At 52.5% G+C, this 17,808-nt stretch overlaps 1 protein-coding gene across 1 annotated transcript in view; it reads left to right on the top strand.

The window, feature by feature from the left end:
• Window positions 1-6,286, top strand: part of tor4aa (torsin family 4, member Aa) — an 80,877-nt gene extending 74,591 nt beyond the window's left edge. The window contains exon 2 of the mRNA XM_085965916.1: window positions 4,976-6,286. Coding sequence (XP_085822042.1) covers window positions 5,009-6,286 — 1,278 coding nt within the window. The 5' untranslated portion in view covers window positions 4,976-5,008. The remainder of the gene's footprint in view (window positions 1-4,975) is intronic.
• The last annotated feature ends 11,522 nt before the right edge of the window (window positions 6,287-17,808 follow it).

Raw genomic sequence — 17,808 nt, 5'->3', positions numbered from 1 at the left:
CCCAGGGGAGCTGAACTTATGGTTACACCACTGCCACTTTCACTGGGGGTCAAGTCTCTGTCATTTGAAAAGACTACCTGACGCGCTAGGGTCCATGTGGTGGAAGATATATCATGGAATCATAGAATCATACAGCACAGAAGGAGGCCATTCGGCCCATCGTGCCTGTGCCGGCTCTTTGAAAGAGCTCTCCAATTAGCCCCACTCTCCCGCTCTACCCCCATAGCCCTGAACATTCGTTCCTTTTCAAGTATTTATCCAATTCCCTTTTGAAAGTTACTATTGAATCTGCTTCCACCGCCCTTTCAGGCAGCGCATTCCAGATCATCATAACTCGCTGCATAAAAATAAATTCTCCTCGTCTCCCCTCCGGCTCTTTTGCCGACTACCTTCAACCTGTGCCCTCTGGTTACCGACCCTCCTGCCACTGGAAACAGTTTCTCCTTATTTACTCTGTCAAAGCACCTCATAATTCTGAACACCTCTATTAAATCTCCCCATAACCTTCTCTGCTCCGAGGAGAACAACCCCAGCTTCTCTCGCCTCTCCACATAACTGAAGTCCGTCATCCCTGGCACCGTTCTGGTAAACCTCCTCCGCACCCTCTCCAAGGCCTTGACATCCTTCCTAAAGTGCGGTGCCCAGAATTGGACAGAGTACTCCAGCTGGGGCCTAACCAGTGATTTATTAAGATTTACCATAACTTCCTTCTGACATATTTCCCTCATTTGCATGGTGTCATAATTCACCCGCCCATTTGCGGTTGGCTGTATGTTGTCCCTGCTCCCCCACCCCCACTACCTCTGCAAATCCTGATGTACGGGAAAAAGGGCCGAAATGGAATCCCACCCAAAATGGTCCACCGCCACTGTTTGCAGCCGCGTTCCCTGGGACCTCGGACTATTAGGTGTTCCATTCCTTTGCGCGGTAGAAACTTCTCAATGGTGGCCACCCAGCTAGCTTTGAACAGGCAGTCTGGCTTTGAAGGTGACCGTCCAGTAATTCTGTGAACATAAGTAGTAGGAGCAGGAGTAGGCCATACGGCCCCTCGGGCCTGCTCCGCCATTCAATAGGATCATGGCTGATCCGAACCTAGACTCACGTCCACTTCCCTGCCCTCTCCCCGTAACCCCTAATTCCCTTATCAGCTAGGAAACTGTCTATCTCCGTTTTAAATTTATTTAATGTCGCAGCTTCCACAGCTCTCTGGGGTAGCAAATTCCACAGATTCACCACCCTCTGAGTGAAGAAGTTTCTCCTCATCTCAGTTTTGAAAGGGCAGCCCCTTATTCTAAGATTATGCCCCCTAGTTCTAGTCTCACCCATCAGTGGAAACATCCTCCCCGCATCCACCCGATCAAGCCCTCTCACAATTTTATATGTTTCGATAAGATCGCCTCTCATTCTTCTGAACTCCAATGAGTAGAGGTCCCAACCTACTCAACCTTTCCTCATACGTCAACCCCCTCATCTCCGGAATCAACCGAGTGAACCTTCTCTGAACTGCCTCGAGAGCAAGTATATCTTTTCTTAAATATGGAAACCAATTTCTTTTCTTAAATACGGTGACTGAAAGTCCCGCCCGCATCAGTTTAGTTCAGTCGCATAAAGAGCCATGACCTGTGGGGATCTGCAGAGCCTCTGTTTGTCCCTCACATTGGCTGCACACAGCAAGTCACGTTCCTTTTGACTGGCCTGTGTCTTGGGGGAACTCCAGGACCTCGCACAGAGACAGAGTTCTGAGTGCTCACCCCCTTGAAGATAAAGCTAATTCACAGAATCACAGAACAATGCAAGGTGTCCGCCCTCAATCAGGACTGTGACGTGTGATTGGTATTGGGAGTGATGTCTGAAGAAAGAAAGAACTGTCAATACCTCAGGCCATCCCAAAGCGCTTTACAGCCAATGAAGTAGTTTTTTTGAAGTGTAGTCACTGTTGTAATGTAGGAAACTCAGCAGTCAATTTGCACACAGCAAGATCCCACAAACAGCAATGTGATAATGACCAGATGATCTGTTTCAGCGATGTTGGTTGAGGGATAAATATTGGTCGGGTAGAAATCCCCATCTTTTCTTCCAATAGTGCCATAGGATCTTTTACATCTGCCTGAGAGGGCAGACAGAGCCTCGGTTTAACGTCTCATCTGAAAGATGGCACCTCTGACAGTGCAGCACTCCCGCAGTACTGGCACTTGAGTGTCAGCCTGGATTATACGTTCAAGTCTCTGGAGTGAGACTTTGAACGCTCAACGTTCTTAGTCAGAGGTGAGATTGCTACGCACTGAGCCACGGCCGACACCTACTTTCTACACCGACTTTATCTACAGCCCAGACTAAGTCAAACCAGCGATGGCCCCACCTGTAGAAAACTTGGGGAACAATCAAGTCAGTTTATAGGAGGGGCCAGGCTTGGAGCTGTGAGTCAGGTGGAGAGCACGCAGGCCTTGTAGAGTCAATGTTTGGACTGAATGCTAGTGAGAGACCTCCTCCAGATTCTCGCCAATGATCTCGTAGTCACGGCAACCATTGCAATGTCTCGTGGGCTTCCAATTGCTGCATTCTGTAAAAAAACCACTGGCCTGCATGTGTGTACAGACCCACATCACACACACATGGGCAGCCAGCGCTGTGCCAGTGCCCCTGCCCCGATCCAAGGCCCCAGCACCCTGGCACAATGTGGGGATCCTGGGCTTCACACCTGGACACAGGAGGGACAGCTGCCTCCTGCTCCCTCCAGCTCCATGGCCCACAGCGACACGCTCAGCTCCCATTGCAGCAGCTGCTCCGCTGCCTACACTCGAGCCCTTTACAGTGTCAGACACACTCCGAAAACCGCCACCCCCGTCACCTAGCAGGGCAAGGGCAGCAGGCACATGAACACCATTGACTCCAAGTTCCTTCCAAATCACACACCATCCTGACATGGAAATATATATATCGGCGATCCTTCATCGTCGCTGGGTCAAAATCCTGGAACTCCCTCCCTGACAGCACTGTGGGAGTACCTTCACCACACGGACTGCAGCGGTTGAAGAAGGCGGCTCACCACCACCTTCCCAAGGGCAATTAGGGATGGGCAATAAATGCCGGCCTTGCCAGCGACGCCCACATCCAAAGAATGAATAAAAAAACACTGCATACAGACTTTAAACCAAACATGAGCGATTACATAGAATTAAATAGAATTTACAGCATACTAACAGCCCATTCGGCCCAGCTGGTCTATGCCTGCTTTATCTCACCCTATCTACATAACCTTCTAGTCCTTTCTCCCTCATGCACTTATCTAGCTTCCCCTTAAATGCATCTATTGTATTCGCCTCAACCACTCCCTGTGGCAGTGAGTTTCACATTCTAACCACTCTCTGAGTAAAGAAGTTCCTCTTGAATTCCCTGTTGGATTTATTAGTGATTATTATATTTATGACATCGTTTTGAACTTCCCCCACAGGTGGAAACATCTCTACATCTACCCTATCGAACCCCTTCAGAATCAGGTCACATCTCAGCCTTCTCTTTTCTACGGAAAAGATCTGCAGCCTGTTTAGTCGTTCCTGATAGTTCCGCGATCATCCTTGTGAATCTTTTTTGCACCTTCTCCAGTGCCTCTATATCCATTTTATTAACATGGGGACCGGAACTGTACACAGTATTTTAAGGGATGAGGGACTTCACTTGCGTGGAGAAGCTGGGATTGTTTCATTTAGAGCAGAGAAGGTTAAGGGGAGATTTAATAGAGGTGTTCAAAAGAACCAGAGGGGGAGAGGAGGAGAATTTGTTTTACGCAGCGAGTTGTTGTGATCTGGAATGCGCTGCCGGAAAGGGCGGTGGAGGCAGATTCAATACTAGCTTTCAAAAGGGAATTGGATAAATACTTGAAAAGGAAACATTTGCTGGGCTATGGGGAACGAGCAGGGTAGTGGGACTAATTGGAGAGCTCTTTCAAAGAGCCGGCACAGGCACGATGGGCCGAAGGGCCTCCTTCTGTTCTGTCTGATTCTATGATTCTACTCGAAGGTAGTTAAATCCAGGATGTTAGGGCATGGCCCCTGAGAGCCTGTGACTCTACCAAAGTTTCCAGAGGCTGCAGGAAGTAAAATGCTGAAAGCACTTGCTCACTCACACACTGGCCTGCAGTGCACTGTGCACCAGCTCGTGGGGCAGGAAGTCTCCTCTCTGAGTGCTCTGCCCTTTCAGCCGTTGACCTGAAGAGGGGTGCAATGCCTTCAGTCTCCTCTCCTGTTTCTGGAGACCCTGGCCAGGTGAGGACCCTGGTCTCTGAGAGAACCTTCTCTGGGCCTCGACCAGTTTCAGCACGGGAACTGCTCACAGCTTCTCACTGTGCACTGAGTGTGTGCGGGAGGTGAAGGGGGCAGGGCAATCTCACTGCTGAACAGAAGCAGCTTTGTTGAACAGGACTTCCTGATATTGTGCAGACAGCTCGCAGCTTCACAGCGGTGGCTGGGCTTTTTTTTGTTGCCCGGCTTACCTTTGGCGGGGAGGAACTTTCTGGAACCTTTCCTTAGGAGAGCGGGGTAGGTAGAGGCCGTGACCGGACGAACTGGAGAGTGAGTACAGACCAGATACATCAAATGGCCTCTTCTTGTGGCACGTCGCAGGGCGGTTCAAGGGTCTGGAAGTATCTGATGGGGTTCATTGTTGCTGCTGCATGTGTCCAGTTTTATGAATGTGTTATCTCTTTCCCTTGTTCTCCTCCAATCCTGGCCTTTTGTGCACCATTGGAGGCTGTGGCTTCAGCTGTCTGGGCCCTAAGCTCTGGATTTGCCTCCCTACCTCTCGGCCTCTCGGCCTCTCTCAACTCCTTTAAGACGCCCCTTAAAACCTCCCTCTTTGACCAGACTACCTGTCCTAATAGCTCCTTACGTGGGTCGGATAACGCTTCTGTGAAGCGCCTTGGGATGTTTTACTATGTTAAAGATGCTATATAAATGCAAGTTTGTTGTTGTTGTTGCAGGTCCAGCAGCGATTGGGCTGAGAGGGTTGGGAGATGTCGATGGAAGGGACGAGACCTCCAATGGAACTGGCGCACACAGCCCTGCCTGATGGCCGGCAGCGGCTCTCCGCGGTCACGTCTCCGCTGAGAGCCGCCTACCGCATTCGCCACAAGTACCTCGTTATGAAAAGGAGGCGCGTCGGCGCAGAGCAGAGCGAGCCTGCGAGTGCGGACGGAGCGGGGGCCGTGGGCGCTGGCCGCTATCCACCCCTCAAGAGGCAGGAGTCCTCGGAGCGTGCCTTCAAACACAGGACCAAGGTGGCCGAGTACTTCACCTTCGAGAAGGTCCCCATCAAATCCCCAAAGAGGCGCCGCAGCAGAAAAAAGCGCAAAGTGCTGTATCCAAACGACTCCAAGAGGTACTTGCCCGAGGAAAAGAAAAGCAAGGCCAAGAACTGCCTCTTCCTGCTAAGTATTATAGTTTTCTTTCAGATATACAACGCCATCGAGAACCTGGATGACAATGTGCTAAAATATGACTTGGCAGGGCTGGAGAAAACACTTAAGAGGGAGGTTTTTGGGCAGACGGTTGCTATCGACAGTCTGATGGATTTGTTAGAGGACTATCTGGCCACCCACATTCACAATAAGCCCCTGGTCCTGTCTCTCAATGGCCCGATCGGGGTCGGGAAGAGCCTGGTCGGTAGACTGCTCGCCAAGCACTTTCGCTCCGTACTGAGTGACCAGCTGGTGTACCAGTATTTCGTGCTGCATCACTGCCCGGCACAGGAGAACATCACCAGCTGCCAACAGGAGATGGCAGGTGGCATCTCTGACATGGTCAATCGAGCAGAAGAGGAGGAGAAGATCCCGCTGCTCATCTTCGACGAGGTGGAGTTCATGCAACCGGCTCTGTTGGACTTCCTGCAAGCCTACTTCCAGCCCAACCAGACCAATGAGTTCCTGAATGCCGTGTACGTCTTAATCAGCAACTATGGACAGGGCGAGATAACGAAGTTTGTTCTCCACAATGCTTCCAGTGGTATGACGCGACATCCGACAAAATCGGAAGAGCTTCTCTTCATCATCCAGTCTTCGCTGATCCACTTCCATCCACTGTGGAAGCACGCAGATATTGTCCCGTTCACCTTGCTGGAGAGGGCCCACATCGTGGACTGCTTCTTGGAGGAGATGATGAGAGAAGGATTTTACCCAGACGCTGCTCATCTGGACAAGCTGTCCAGGGAGCTGAAATATTACTCAGTTGGGGACCGTCAGTACTCCGTTCATGGCTGCAAGCATGTCGTCTCCAAAGTAAACTTGTTGCCTTGAACAGCCGTGCCCAGGTTCTCGAACTGTGCAGCACGAGCTTTGGCCGTGTTCACTCGGTGACCTGTCTCATGTCACGGGGTCACACTCGCCAGAATAGTGGGCAACATCCAGGCACAACTTTCACTAAAGTAATTCAGGTGGAGCACAGCAGATCCACAATCTTCAGAGCTGGTCATTCTGCTATTGACTGGTGTGTGTGTGGGGCATTTACTCCCTCTTTGCACTGATCCAAACCTGGCCACTGTTGGGCAGTTGAATTATATTGCCAATATGGGTAGGGGGAGAGGGGAGGGCGACAGTCCATGACTCTTCTGCCTGCAGCTGTGCTTCTGTCAAGAGAAGTATCTGTTGATCCTACAATAAGTTACCATTGAAAAGGAAAGTAAGTGAGGTGACAGTTCACAGGGAAGGTCATTGACCTGAAGGGTTAGCTCTGTTTCTCTCTCCACAGATGCTGCCTGACCTACTTTTGTGTTGAGAGTAATTACTGTCTTCAGTCAGGCAGCCATGGCACTGCCCATAAACAGGTGGGCACTCCCTCACTGGACACTCCCTCACTGGCCACTCCCTCACTCTGGGCACTCCCTCACTGGACACTCCCTCACTGGACACTCCCTCACTGGACACTCCCTTGGGCACTCCCTCACTGGACACTCCCTCACTGGACACTCCCTCACTGGCCACTCCCTCACTCTGGGCACTCCCTCACTGGACACTCCCTCACTGGACACTCCCTCACTGGACACTCCCTCACTGGCCACTCCCTCACTGGCCACTCCCTCACTCTGGGCACCCCCTCACTGGACACTCCCTCACTGGACACTCCCTCACTGGACACTCCCTCACTCTGGGCACTCCCTCACTCTGGACACTCCCTCACTGGACACTCCCTCACTGGACACTCCCTCACTGGACACTCCCTCACTCTGGGCACTCCCTCACTGGACACTCCCTCACTGGACACTCCCTCACTCTGGGCACTCCCTCACTCTGGGCACTCCCTCACTGGACACTCCCTCACTGGACACTCCCTCACTGGCCACTCCCTCACTGGCCACTCCCTCACTCTGGGCACCCCCTCACTGGACACTCCCTCACTGGACACTCCCTCACTCTGGGCACTCCCTCACCCTGGACACTCCCTCACTGGACACTCCCTCACTGGACACTCCCTCACTCTGCGCAATCCCTCACTGGACACTCCCTCACTGGACACTCCCTCACTGGACACTCCCTCACGACACTCCCTCACTCTGGGCACTCCCTCACCCTGGACACTCCCTCACTGGACACTCCCTCACTGGACACTCCCTCACTCTGGGCACTCCCTCACTGGACACTCCCTCACTGGACACTCCCTCACTCTGGGCACTCCCTCACTGGGCACTCCCTCACTGGACACTCCCTCGCTGGGCACTCCCTCACTGGACACTCCCTCACTGGACACTCCCTCACTCTGGACACTCCCTCACTGGACACTCCCTCACTGGGCACTCCATCACTGGACACTCCCTCACTGGACACTCCCTCGCTGGGCACTCCCTCACTGGACACTCCATCACTGGACACTCCCTCACTCTGGGCACTCCCTCACTGGACACTCCCTCACTGGACACTCCCTCACTCTGGGCACTCCCTCACTGGACACTCCCTCACTGGACACTCCCTCACTCTGGGCACTCCCTCACTGGGCACTCCCTCACTGGACACTCCCTCGCTGGGCACTCCCTCACTGGACACTCCCTCACTGGACACTCCCTCACTCTGGACACTCCCTCACTGGACACTCCCTCACTGGGCACTCCCTCACTGGACACTCCCTCACTCTGGGCACTCCCTCACTGGACACTCCCTCACTCGACACTCCCTCACTCTGGGCACTCCCTCACTGGACACTCCCTCACTGGACACTCCCTCACTCTGGGCACTCCCTCACTGGACACTCCCTCACTCGACACTCCCTCACTCTGGGCAGTCCCTCACTCTGGACACTCCCTCACTCTGGAGACTCCCTCACTGGTCACTCCCTCACTCTGGACACTCCCTCACTCTGGGCACTCCCTCACTCTGGGCACTCCCTCACTCTGGGCCCTCCCTCACTCTGGCGACTCCTTCACTGGACACTCGCTCACTCTGGGCACTCCCTCACTGGACACTCCCTCACTCTGGAGACTCCCTCACTCTGGGCACTCCCTCACTCTGGAGACTCCCTCACTGGACACTCCCTCATTCGACACTCGCTCACTCTGGACACTCCCTCACTCGACACTCCCTCACTCTGGGCACTGCTCACTCTGGACACTCCCTCACTCTGGACACTCCCTCACTGGACACTCCCTCACTCTGGGCCCTCCCTCACTCTGGGCACTCCCTCACTGGACACTCCCTCACTGGGCACTCCCTCACTGGACACTCCCTCACTCTGGGCCCTCCCTCACTGGACACTCCCTCACTCTGGGCCCTCCCTCACTCTGGACACTCCCTCACTCGACACTCCCTCACTGGACACTCGCTCACTCTGGACACTCCCTCACTTGACACTCCCTCACTGGACACTCCCTCACTCTGGGTACTCCCTCACTGGACACTCCCTCACTCTGGAGATGCCCATCACACAATGGCCAGTCCTGTATCACAGTGTCCACACTGAGTCAGCCCTGTACTGGACAGCACTGGTCAGTCAGGCGTCTCATTGCCCACGGTATAGTGAGGTGGTACAATCTGTCAAACCCAAACAAATTGACGTTAAACATGGACTGCTAACAGCCACTTTTTTTTGCTGAAAGCGGTAGTTCTGTTGGGCAGACTTGTACTGGGGGCTCAGCCCTCCCTCTGGCCCTGGGTCAGTGCGATGGAGGTTATTTCTATCATTGAGCTACTGGTGACTGCAAGCTCATTTCTAATCCGTGCATTCCCACTGAGACTGAGACTGAGAATGGTGATTGCAAGTGTGCAGTGTCACCGAGCTCACACTTTGTGTCATTTGTTGCCATTCATTACACTAGCAATGGAGAATGGGAGAGGCACGTTGGCATATTTGCATATTTTGCAGCAGAGATCTGCGTGTGAGGGCCTGTACTCCCGAGCGAAAGATCCCACTTATTCCGAGTATCTGGGTCCACCCTGGAGCCAGCCACTGTGTGCAGGTCCCAGGTATAGTGTAAAGGGCTGCACGTAAAACAGTTAAAAACACGGAATCCAATTTAATTAAGAACTTTTCTGTTGACTCCGCCCCCGCTCAATCTTTACAGCCCCTCCCCTTTAAGACCCTTCTTCAGACACTCATCACCTCCGTTCAGTCCGTAAGGGTGACCCCGAGCTTCCGGTCGCCTGTCATTTTAATTCACCGCCCATTCCCACTCGGACCTCACCGTCCTTGGCCTCTTGTATTGTTCCATGGAAGCTCAACGTAAACTCGAGGAACAGCACCTCATCTTCCGATTAGGCACTCTGCAGCCTTCCGGACTCAATATCGAGTTCAACAATTTCAGATCATAACCTCGGCCCCTATTTCATTTTTTCCTTGTAATTTTTCCACTCCTTTCCCCCCCCCTTTCCTTTTGTTTCTCTCTCACACCTGGCAGCTATCTCTTGCCCTGCCAGTACACTTTACACCTAATCTCAGCCTATTACCATCTCGTCTAGCTTCTAACACCTGTTATTGTCTCTTTTTTACTTCTTTTGTTTCTTTTATTCTTTTGTCCGATCGCAGCCCTGCCTTCGATCTATTTTCTTTTCTTTCCAGTTTTGAAGAAGGGTTCGACCCGAAACGTCAACTCAAATTTCTGTCCACGGATGTTGCCTGACCTGCTGAGTTTTTCCAGCATTTTCTGTTGTTATTTCGGATTTCCAACATCCGCAGTATTTTGCTATCGTACTCATCAGCTTGATCCCCGCTGGATTCCACCCCCCACCCACCCTCCCCTTTTAAGATGCTGCCCCGGGCCCACATCCGCCTGTATCCTGATTCCCGACCCCCCTCCCTCCCGAAAGGCGAGCTGCCTTAAGGCAGCGCCATTGAGCCCTGGCAGCTCACCTGTTCCATCGAAATGAGGCCCAGCTCTCAAAAATCGTCCTGGCCTCTCGCTGACATCGCCAGAGCGGGGGTAGAGGGGGGAGGAAGCGGCACTTGTCACCCTGCCCCCACCCTGTTGATTCCGGAGTCGCTGTGCTGTGCTTCAGGCCTGGCTCGGGCCTTCCCACAGAGGCCTGCTCTGTTGTATAATAAAACTAACAGCCCCAGTTACGTGCGAGGGATATGTTGCATTTTTCAAACATTTAATTTAATTTTGTGATCTATATACCATGTACTTTAATTATTATGTGCGGTGTGTGCGTGTGATCGAGTTTGCAGCAAGTATTAACATCCCGGGCACTGAAAGCTTCTCCCCGCTCTGTCTGCAATGGTTTCGCCTACTCCGCAATGGGAAGGGGAAATAAGCACAAACACAGAATTGTCACTGGTTACTACACACTAGGAATAAAGAGAAAGGTTACAATATTCCCGCGTTTGCCTTCTTCTTTTCCATTTTAAAAGGTTTTGAAACTTCTTTGCCTCGCAGTTCGATTCAAGCCAGTGTCTTGTGGGTGGAGACCGTGTGGGTGAGGTGCTGGTGGGGGAGGGGGGTCCTGGGCAGACCCAGATTCTCCGTGTTGCCACTCAGCAGGCTTTGTCTCACACTTGGTGCCCCAGAGCTGCGATCTCCCCACGTCAAGCCTCGTCGGACCGCGAGAGGGAAGAGACATCTCGGAGAGCGCCATCTAACATTGCCCATTGGAATTAATCTGGAAGAACAGGGACCCAATGGTACTGGGGATGGCAAGGGGAGGGGAGGGGGTCGAGGGGAGGGGCGTCGAGGGGAGGGGGTCGAGGGGAGGGGGGTTGAGGGGAGGGGGGTCGAGGGGAGGGGGTCGAGGGGAGGGGGGTCGAGGGGAGGGGGTCGAGGGGAGGGGGGTCAAGGGGAGGGGGTCGAGGGGAGAGGGGCTGAGGGGAGGGGGTCAAGGGGAGGGGGTCGAGGGGAGAGGATCGAGGGGAGAGGATCGAGAGGAGGGGGGCTGAGGGGAGGGGATTCAAAGGGAGGGGGTCAAGGGGAGGGGGGTTGAGGGGAGGGGGGTCAAGGGGAGGGGGTCGAGGGGAGAGGATCGAGGGGAGGGGGGCTGAGGGGAGGGGATTCAAAGGGAGGGGGTCAAGGGGAGGGGGTTGAGGGGAGAGGGTCAAGGGTAGGGGGGGGTCGAGGGGAGGGGAGGGGATGAGTGGAGGGGGTACGAGGGGAGGGGATGAGAGGAGGGGGTCGAGGGGGATGAGGGGAGGGGGGTCGAGGGGAGGGGATTGAGGGGAGGGGCAATGGGAGGGGATTGTGGGGAGGGGATTGTGGGGAGGGGGCAGTGGGGAGGGGGCAATGGGAGGGGATTGTGGGGAGGGGATTGTGGGGAGGGGGGAGAGGATTGAGGGGAGGGGGAGGGGATTGTGGGGAGGGGGGAGGGGAGGGGGAGGGGATTGTGGGGAGGGGATTGAGGGGAGGGGAGGGGATTGTGGGATTGAGGAGGGGATTGTGGGGAGGGGATTGTGGGGAGGGGGGAGAGGATTGAGGGGAGGGGGAGGGGATTGTGGGGAGGGGGGAGGGGATTGAGGGGAGGGGGAGGGGATTGTGTGGAGGGGATTGAGGGGAGGGGGGGGATTGTGGGATTGAGGAGGGGATTGTGGGAGGGGGCAGAGGGGAGTGGTCGAGGGGAGGGGATGGTGGGGAGGGGGAGGCGAGGGAGAACCTTGACTGCAATCACACGGAAGTAGCCAGCCTGAGCAATCCTGACCCGTAGATGTGGTGAGGAGGGATCACAGCATTAGACTTGGCACCAACAGCCACTGAATGGGCAACCTGCCCCAGGATAGGCTGTGGGGAATGGAGGCATAATGTCGTTAACGCCGCCTGGTCCCAGTGATCTGCTGGACTGAGGAGGTGGGACAGGAATTGTCCAGGAAGTTTTTCCCTTATTGGCTGAGTTTTTCTGCTTTGTACCTCTCCCAGGAGTGGGCTGTTGCGGGGGTGGAAGTGTCTGGTCATGATTCGCCAGGCATCACGAGTGTGGGGCAGGCTTGATGTACCTGCTGGTCTATCCCTGCCCGTCATTTCTGTAATCTTGAGGTTATCCAAAGCTCGGCTGCCCGTGTCCTAATTCGCACTAAGTCCCGTTCACCCACCACCCCTGTGCTCGCTGACCTACATTGGCTCCCAGTTCAGCAGCGCCTCGATTTCAAAATTCTCATCCTTGTTTTCAAATCCCTCCATAGCCTCGCCCCTTCCTATCTCTGTAATCTCCTTCATCCCCGAGATATCTGCGCTCCTCTAATTCTGCCCCCTTGAGGATCCCTGATTATAATCGCTCAACCTTTGGCGGCCCTGCCTTCTGTTGCCTCGGCCCTAAGCTCTGGAATTCCCTCCCTAAACCTCTCCGCCTCGCTATTCCTCTTTCCTCCTTTAAGACGCTCCTTAAAACCCACCTCTTTGACCAAGCTTTTGGTCACCTGCCCTAATGTATCCTTATGTGGATCGGTGTCAAATTTTTTGTCTTAAAATACTCCTGTGCAGCGACTTGGGACGTTTTACGAGGTTAAAGGCGTTATATAAATACAAGTTGTTGCTCTTGTTGTTGTAACTGGTGCAGTATCGGGAGAAACTCCTCCAAAGGTGGCGGGGAAGCTCTTCATTGGGGCAGAAAATTTACATCAACTGCCCCATGTTAAATCTGAGCGGGGTGTTTGATCCCGGCACTGGATGATGGTGGTGTGTGTGGGGAAAGGTTAAAGATCATCCTCCACCCCCATCCACTCCAGGAGACCCACACTGCACACAGCTCAGGGAGGAATGTTAGGGCCTAAGTGTTGGCAAACTATTCCATCATGGGGTGCATCAGAGCTGACTCTGAGGCCTACAGGAGCAGGGAGCCTGACAGCTGTGTGTAGTCCAGGGGTACTGAGGCCAATGGTAGACCTCCAGCTGTTGCTGTGATGGGGCAGGGACAAAGCCGGCGCCCGGTACAAGTGCCGCACAACAGCGTGTAACCTGTTTAACCAGCAGCCGTGAAGTAGCTGCTCCACTGCACCACATCTGGGATTCAGGCATGCGAAAAGGCAAGCGTAGGTGTAACCCACTGGCGATTCCACACACCAGATCAGTGAGGACACCAGAGCTCCCATCTTCGCTAACCACCTCCGCACCTGCAGCCACTGGCCGCTCGCTGGAACAGACCAAGACTTGGCATTGCTCATTCCCTATCTTCCAAGCTGGGGTTTGGGGTGTGTCGCTGTGACTGCTGCATGATCTCGCTCAGTCAGAGAACTGCCTTGTCTCTGATAACAAACTAATTCGAGCTGCACAGTTTCAGACTTCGTGGTAAATGTTCTGTGAAATAGAGAACTGACTGCGGTCATTTCAGCTTCAAGTGATGAGTACTGATAACGGACCCAGAATCATGCAGACCCATAGATAGAATCCGCTTTTAGCGGTACAACATCCACATCGCTCGAATGTAGGCACAGATGTTACTTTTTAATATTCAGCACCCGATCATCTGGCCACAAACATTCAGGTACAGGGATCAGTACACCCGGGTACACAGGATTCAGGTACAGGGATCAGAACACCCGGGTACACAGGATTCAGGTACAGGGATCAGTAAACCCGGGTACACAGGATTCAGGTACAGGGATCAGTACACCCGGGTACACAGGATTCAGGTACAGGGAACAGTACACCCGGGTACACAGGATTCAGGTACAGGGATCAGTACACCCGGGTACACAGGATTCAGGTACAGGGATCAGTACACCCGGGTACACAGGATTCAGGTACAGGGATCAGTACACCCGGGTACACAGGATTCAGGTACAGGGATTAGTACACCCGGGTGCACAGGATTCAGGTACAGGGATCAGTACACCCGGGTACACAGGATTCAGGTACAGGGATCAGTACCCCCGGGTACACAGGATTCAGGTACAGGGATCAGTAAACCCGGGTACACAGGATTCAGGTACATGGATCAATACACTCAGGTACACAGGATTCAGGTACAGGGATTAGTACCCCTGGGTACACAGGATTCAGGTACAGGGATCAGGACACCTGGGTACACAGGATTCAGGTACAGGGATCAGTACACCCGGGTACACAGGATTCAGGTTCAGGGATCAGGACACCTGGGCACACAGGATTCAGGTACAGGGATTAGTACACCCGGGTACACAGGATTCAGGTACAGGGATCAGTACCCCCGGGTACACAGGATTCAGGTACAGGGATCAGTACCCCCGGGTACACAAGATTCAGGTACAGGGAGTAAGATGTGGTGTTTGGGGTCAGCTTCACCTCTGACTTATGAGCGGTTCGAATCACTCCCACTCCCTTGGTTCTAGACCTTGGACTTATTTGGGGGTTGTGATAAAAGTGCAGCAAACAACTGATCTTGGTGCAAGAACTTTGATCTTTACTTGAGAAAGAAAATACAACACAATAATAACACTCTACTAAAATGGGGAAAACACTTTGACACACATGAGGGAAAAATTACAGTAGACAAATATCTCACTCCTCCCAATCCCACCTTACTAGTTAAGTTAGGCTCTGAAAGGGCCAGGAATAATGCTCCCCAAAATGACTCCTTGACAGTTGAGCTGGTTTGCGATTTCGGGGTTCACTGGATGTGTTGGCTGGTGCCTGCCGTACCCCGGTTGGTTGTGTCGTAAGGCCCTTGTTGCCGCGAGGTGTCTCATGGTCACTGAAACTGTTGCTCTGGTTTCTTCTTGTGTGTTGACCTGCTTCCAGAACTGTGAACTTCTTCGAACTCGATGAACTCCTGAGAACTGCCCAGAACTGTAGAGCTTGTAGAGAACTTGTTGCAACTGTGTAACCGCTGAACTGACTGCTGAACGAGTCTTTCGAACTTCTTGACTTCCCACCTTGCTGAACTGCTACTGTACTCTGTCGTTAGAAAACAGGCTTTCAATTATACTAATTGGAGCCTCCTAATCTTAAGTTGTTTAAAGTGGTTTCGGGATGGTTCCATGGGCTGTTGAAGTTTTAAAATGTGTGAAGTAGTTTCGAGATGGTTTTCCTGAGCTGTTGAGCTCTTATCTAATTGTAGTGAATTGTCTTCAAGCTTTGAGTTTCCTGTGGGGCCTGAGAGTCTTTGTCGATTTGTATTATGCATGATTTTGATGGGTTCTGTGAGGCTGTTCTTCCGTGGGTCTATTGTTAGCATGTAAATTTCTTGATAGGGGCTGAGTGACATTTACAGTTACCCAGACAGGTTGATTAACTCCAATACTCAAACTGGCTACTGCAGAGGTAGACCCCAAATTCTCTGTTGCAGCCTTTTCCCCAAACATGCCTGAACATGTCCTTTTAAAATGCCAAGTCCGATTTCTGACCTTGAATCTCCTTTTTAGGCCCAACATGTCCTTTTATCACTCCTGAAGTTTTTAGTAAAGGTCCAAAATCACTTTAATTTGGTTTTACTTTCTTTCGTAATGGGGGATCTGTAAATTTTGAGAATCCTACAAGGGATCAGTAGACCCGGGTACACAGGATTCAGGTACAGGGATCAGAACACCCAGATACACTGGATTCAGGTACAGGGATCAGTACACCCGGGTACACAGGATTCAGGTACAGGGATCAGTACACACGGGTACACAATATTCAGGTACAGGGATCAGTACACCCGGGTACACAGGATTCAGATACAGGGATCAGTACACTTGGGTATACAGGATTCAGGTACAGGGATCGGTACACCCGGGTACACAGGATTCAGATACAGGGATCAGTACACTTGGGTATACAGGATTCAGGTACAGGGATCGGTACACCCGGGTACACAGGATTCAGATACAGGGATCAGTACACTTGGGTATACAGGATTCAGGTACAGGGATCAGTACACCTGGGTACACAGGATTCAGATACAGGGAGCAGTAAACACGGGTACACAGGATTCAGGTACAGGGAACAGTACACCCGGGTACACAGGATTCAGATACAGGGATCAGTAAACTCGGGTAAACAGGATTCAGATACAGGGATCAGTAAACTCGGGTAAACAGGATTCAGATACAGGGAGCAGTAAACAAGGGTACACAGAATTCGGGTACAGGAATTAGTACATGAGGGTACACAGGATTCAGGTACAGGGAACAGTACACTCGTATACACAGAATTCAGGTACAGGGATCAGTACACCAGGGTACACAGGATTCAGGTACAGGGAACAGTACACCCGGGTACACAGGATTCAGGTACAGGGATCAGTACACCCGGGTACACAGGATTCAGGTACAGGGAACAGTACACCCGGGTACACAGGATTCAGGTACAGGGATCAGTACACCCGGGTACACAGGATTCAGGTACAGGGATCAGTACACCCGGGTACACAGGATTCAGGTACAGGGATCAGTAAACTCGGGTAAACAGGATTCAGATACAGGGATCAGTAAACTCGGGTAAACAGGATTCAGATACAGGGAGCAGTAAACAAGGGTACACAGAATTCGGGTACAGGAATTAGTACATGAGGGTACACAGGATTCAGGTACAGGGAACAGTACACTCGTATACACAGAATTCAGGTACAGGGATCAGTACACCAGGGTACACAGGATTCAGGTACAGGGATCAGTACACTCGGGCACACGGGATTCAGGTACAGGGATCGGTATACCTGGGTCCACAGGATTCAGGTGCAGGGAACTGTAACCCGGGGTACACAGGCTTCCGGTACAGGGATCAGTACACATGGGTACACATGAATCAGGTGCAGAGGCCAGTAAACACGGGTAAACAGGATTCAGGTACAGGTTTCAGTAAACACTGGACACAGGATTCAGCTCCATGGATCTGTTCCATCAGGTATACAGGATTCAGGTTCAATAATTAGTACACCTGAGGACACAGGATTCAGATACAGGGATCAGTACACTCGGGTACACACGATTCAGATACCGGGATTGTAGTGTATGTACCTTTAAGAGGAACTATGTTTTTGAAGCCCCTGTATACTGTAGTACCAGTAGTGACCACTCGGGTATATAAGCCTGTATAGCGTCTTGTGTCGTTAGTTCACCTCCAGACTTTGTTCAGTAAACACTTGTTAAATCAACTCCTGCATTCCGTGTCTCCATTAACACACGGATCTAACAGTGGCGACGAGTTAGAAATGAACTTACCTGCAATTCGGCAGCACCTCAAGGAGATCGATCCCTCAGACGAAGGTCGAAGCCAGAAGCAAGAAAAAAAACATAAAACTGTGGTTTCACCAGCTAAACAGGCTGGTGGCAGGTAGTGCACTGATCCTTCCTGGGCTACGGCGGGCTACAGCTCAATCGGGTGGCTCTGCAACGGGGCCGGGCAGCGAGTCGGGAAGCAGAAGCAAAGAGAGAGAGAGGGTGGAGCACTCAGGGCACGGCCGGTGCTGCAAAGCAGGTCGGCATTCAGACCGAGCAGAGGGAGGGGAAAGTCCCAGAG

The sequence above is a fragment of the Somniosus microcephalus genome, chromosome 23 (genome assembly GCF_052327205.1).
Source record: "Somniosus microcephalus isolate GS21.2 chromosome 23, FLI_Smic_1.0, whole genome shotgun sequence".
Classification (NCBI taxonomy): Eukaryota; Metazoa; Chordata; class Chondrichthyes; order Squaliformes; family Somniosidae; genus Somniosus; species Somniosus microcephalus.
This window is presented reverse-complemented; position numbering and strand designations above follow the sequence as displayed.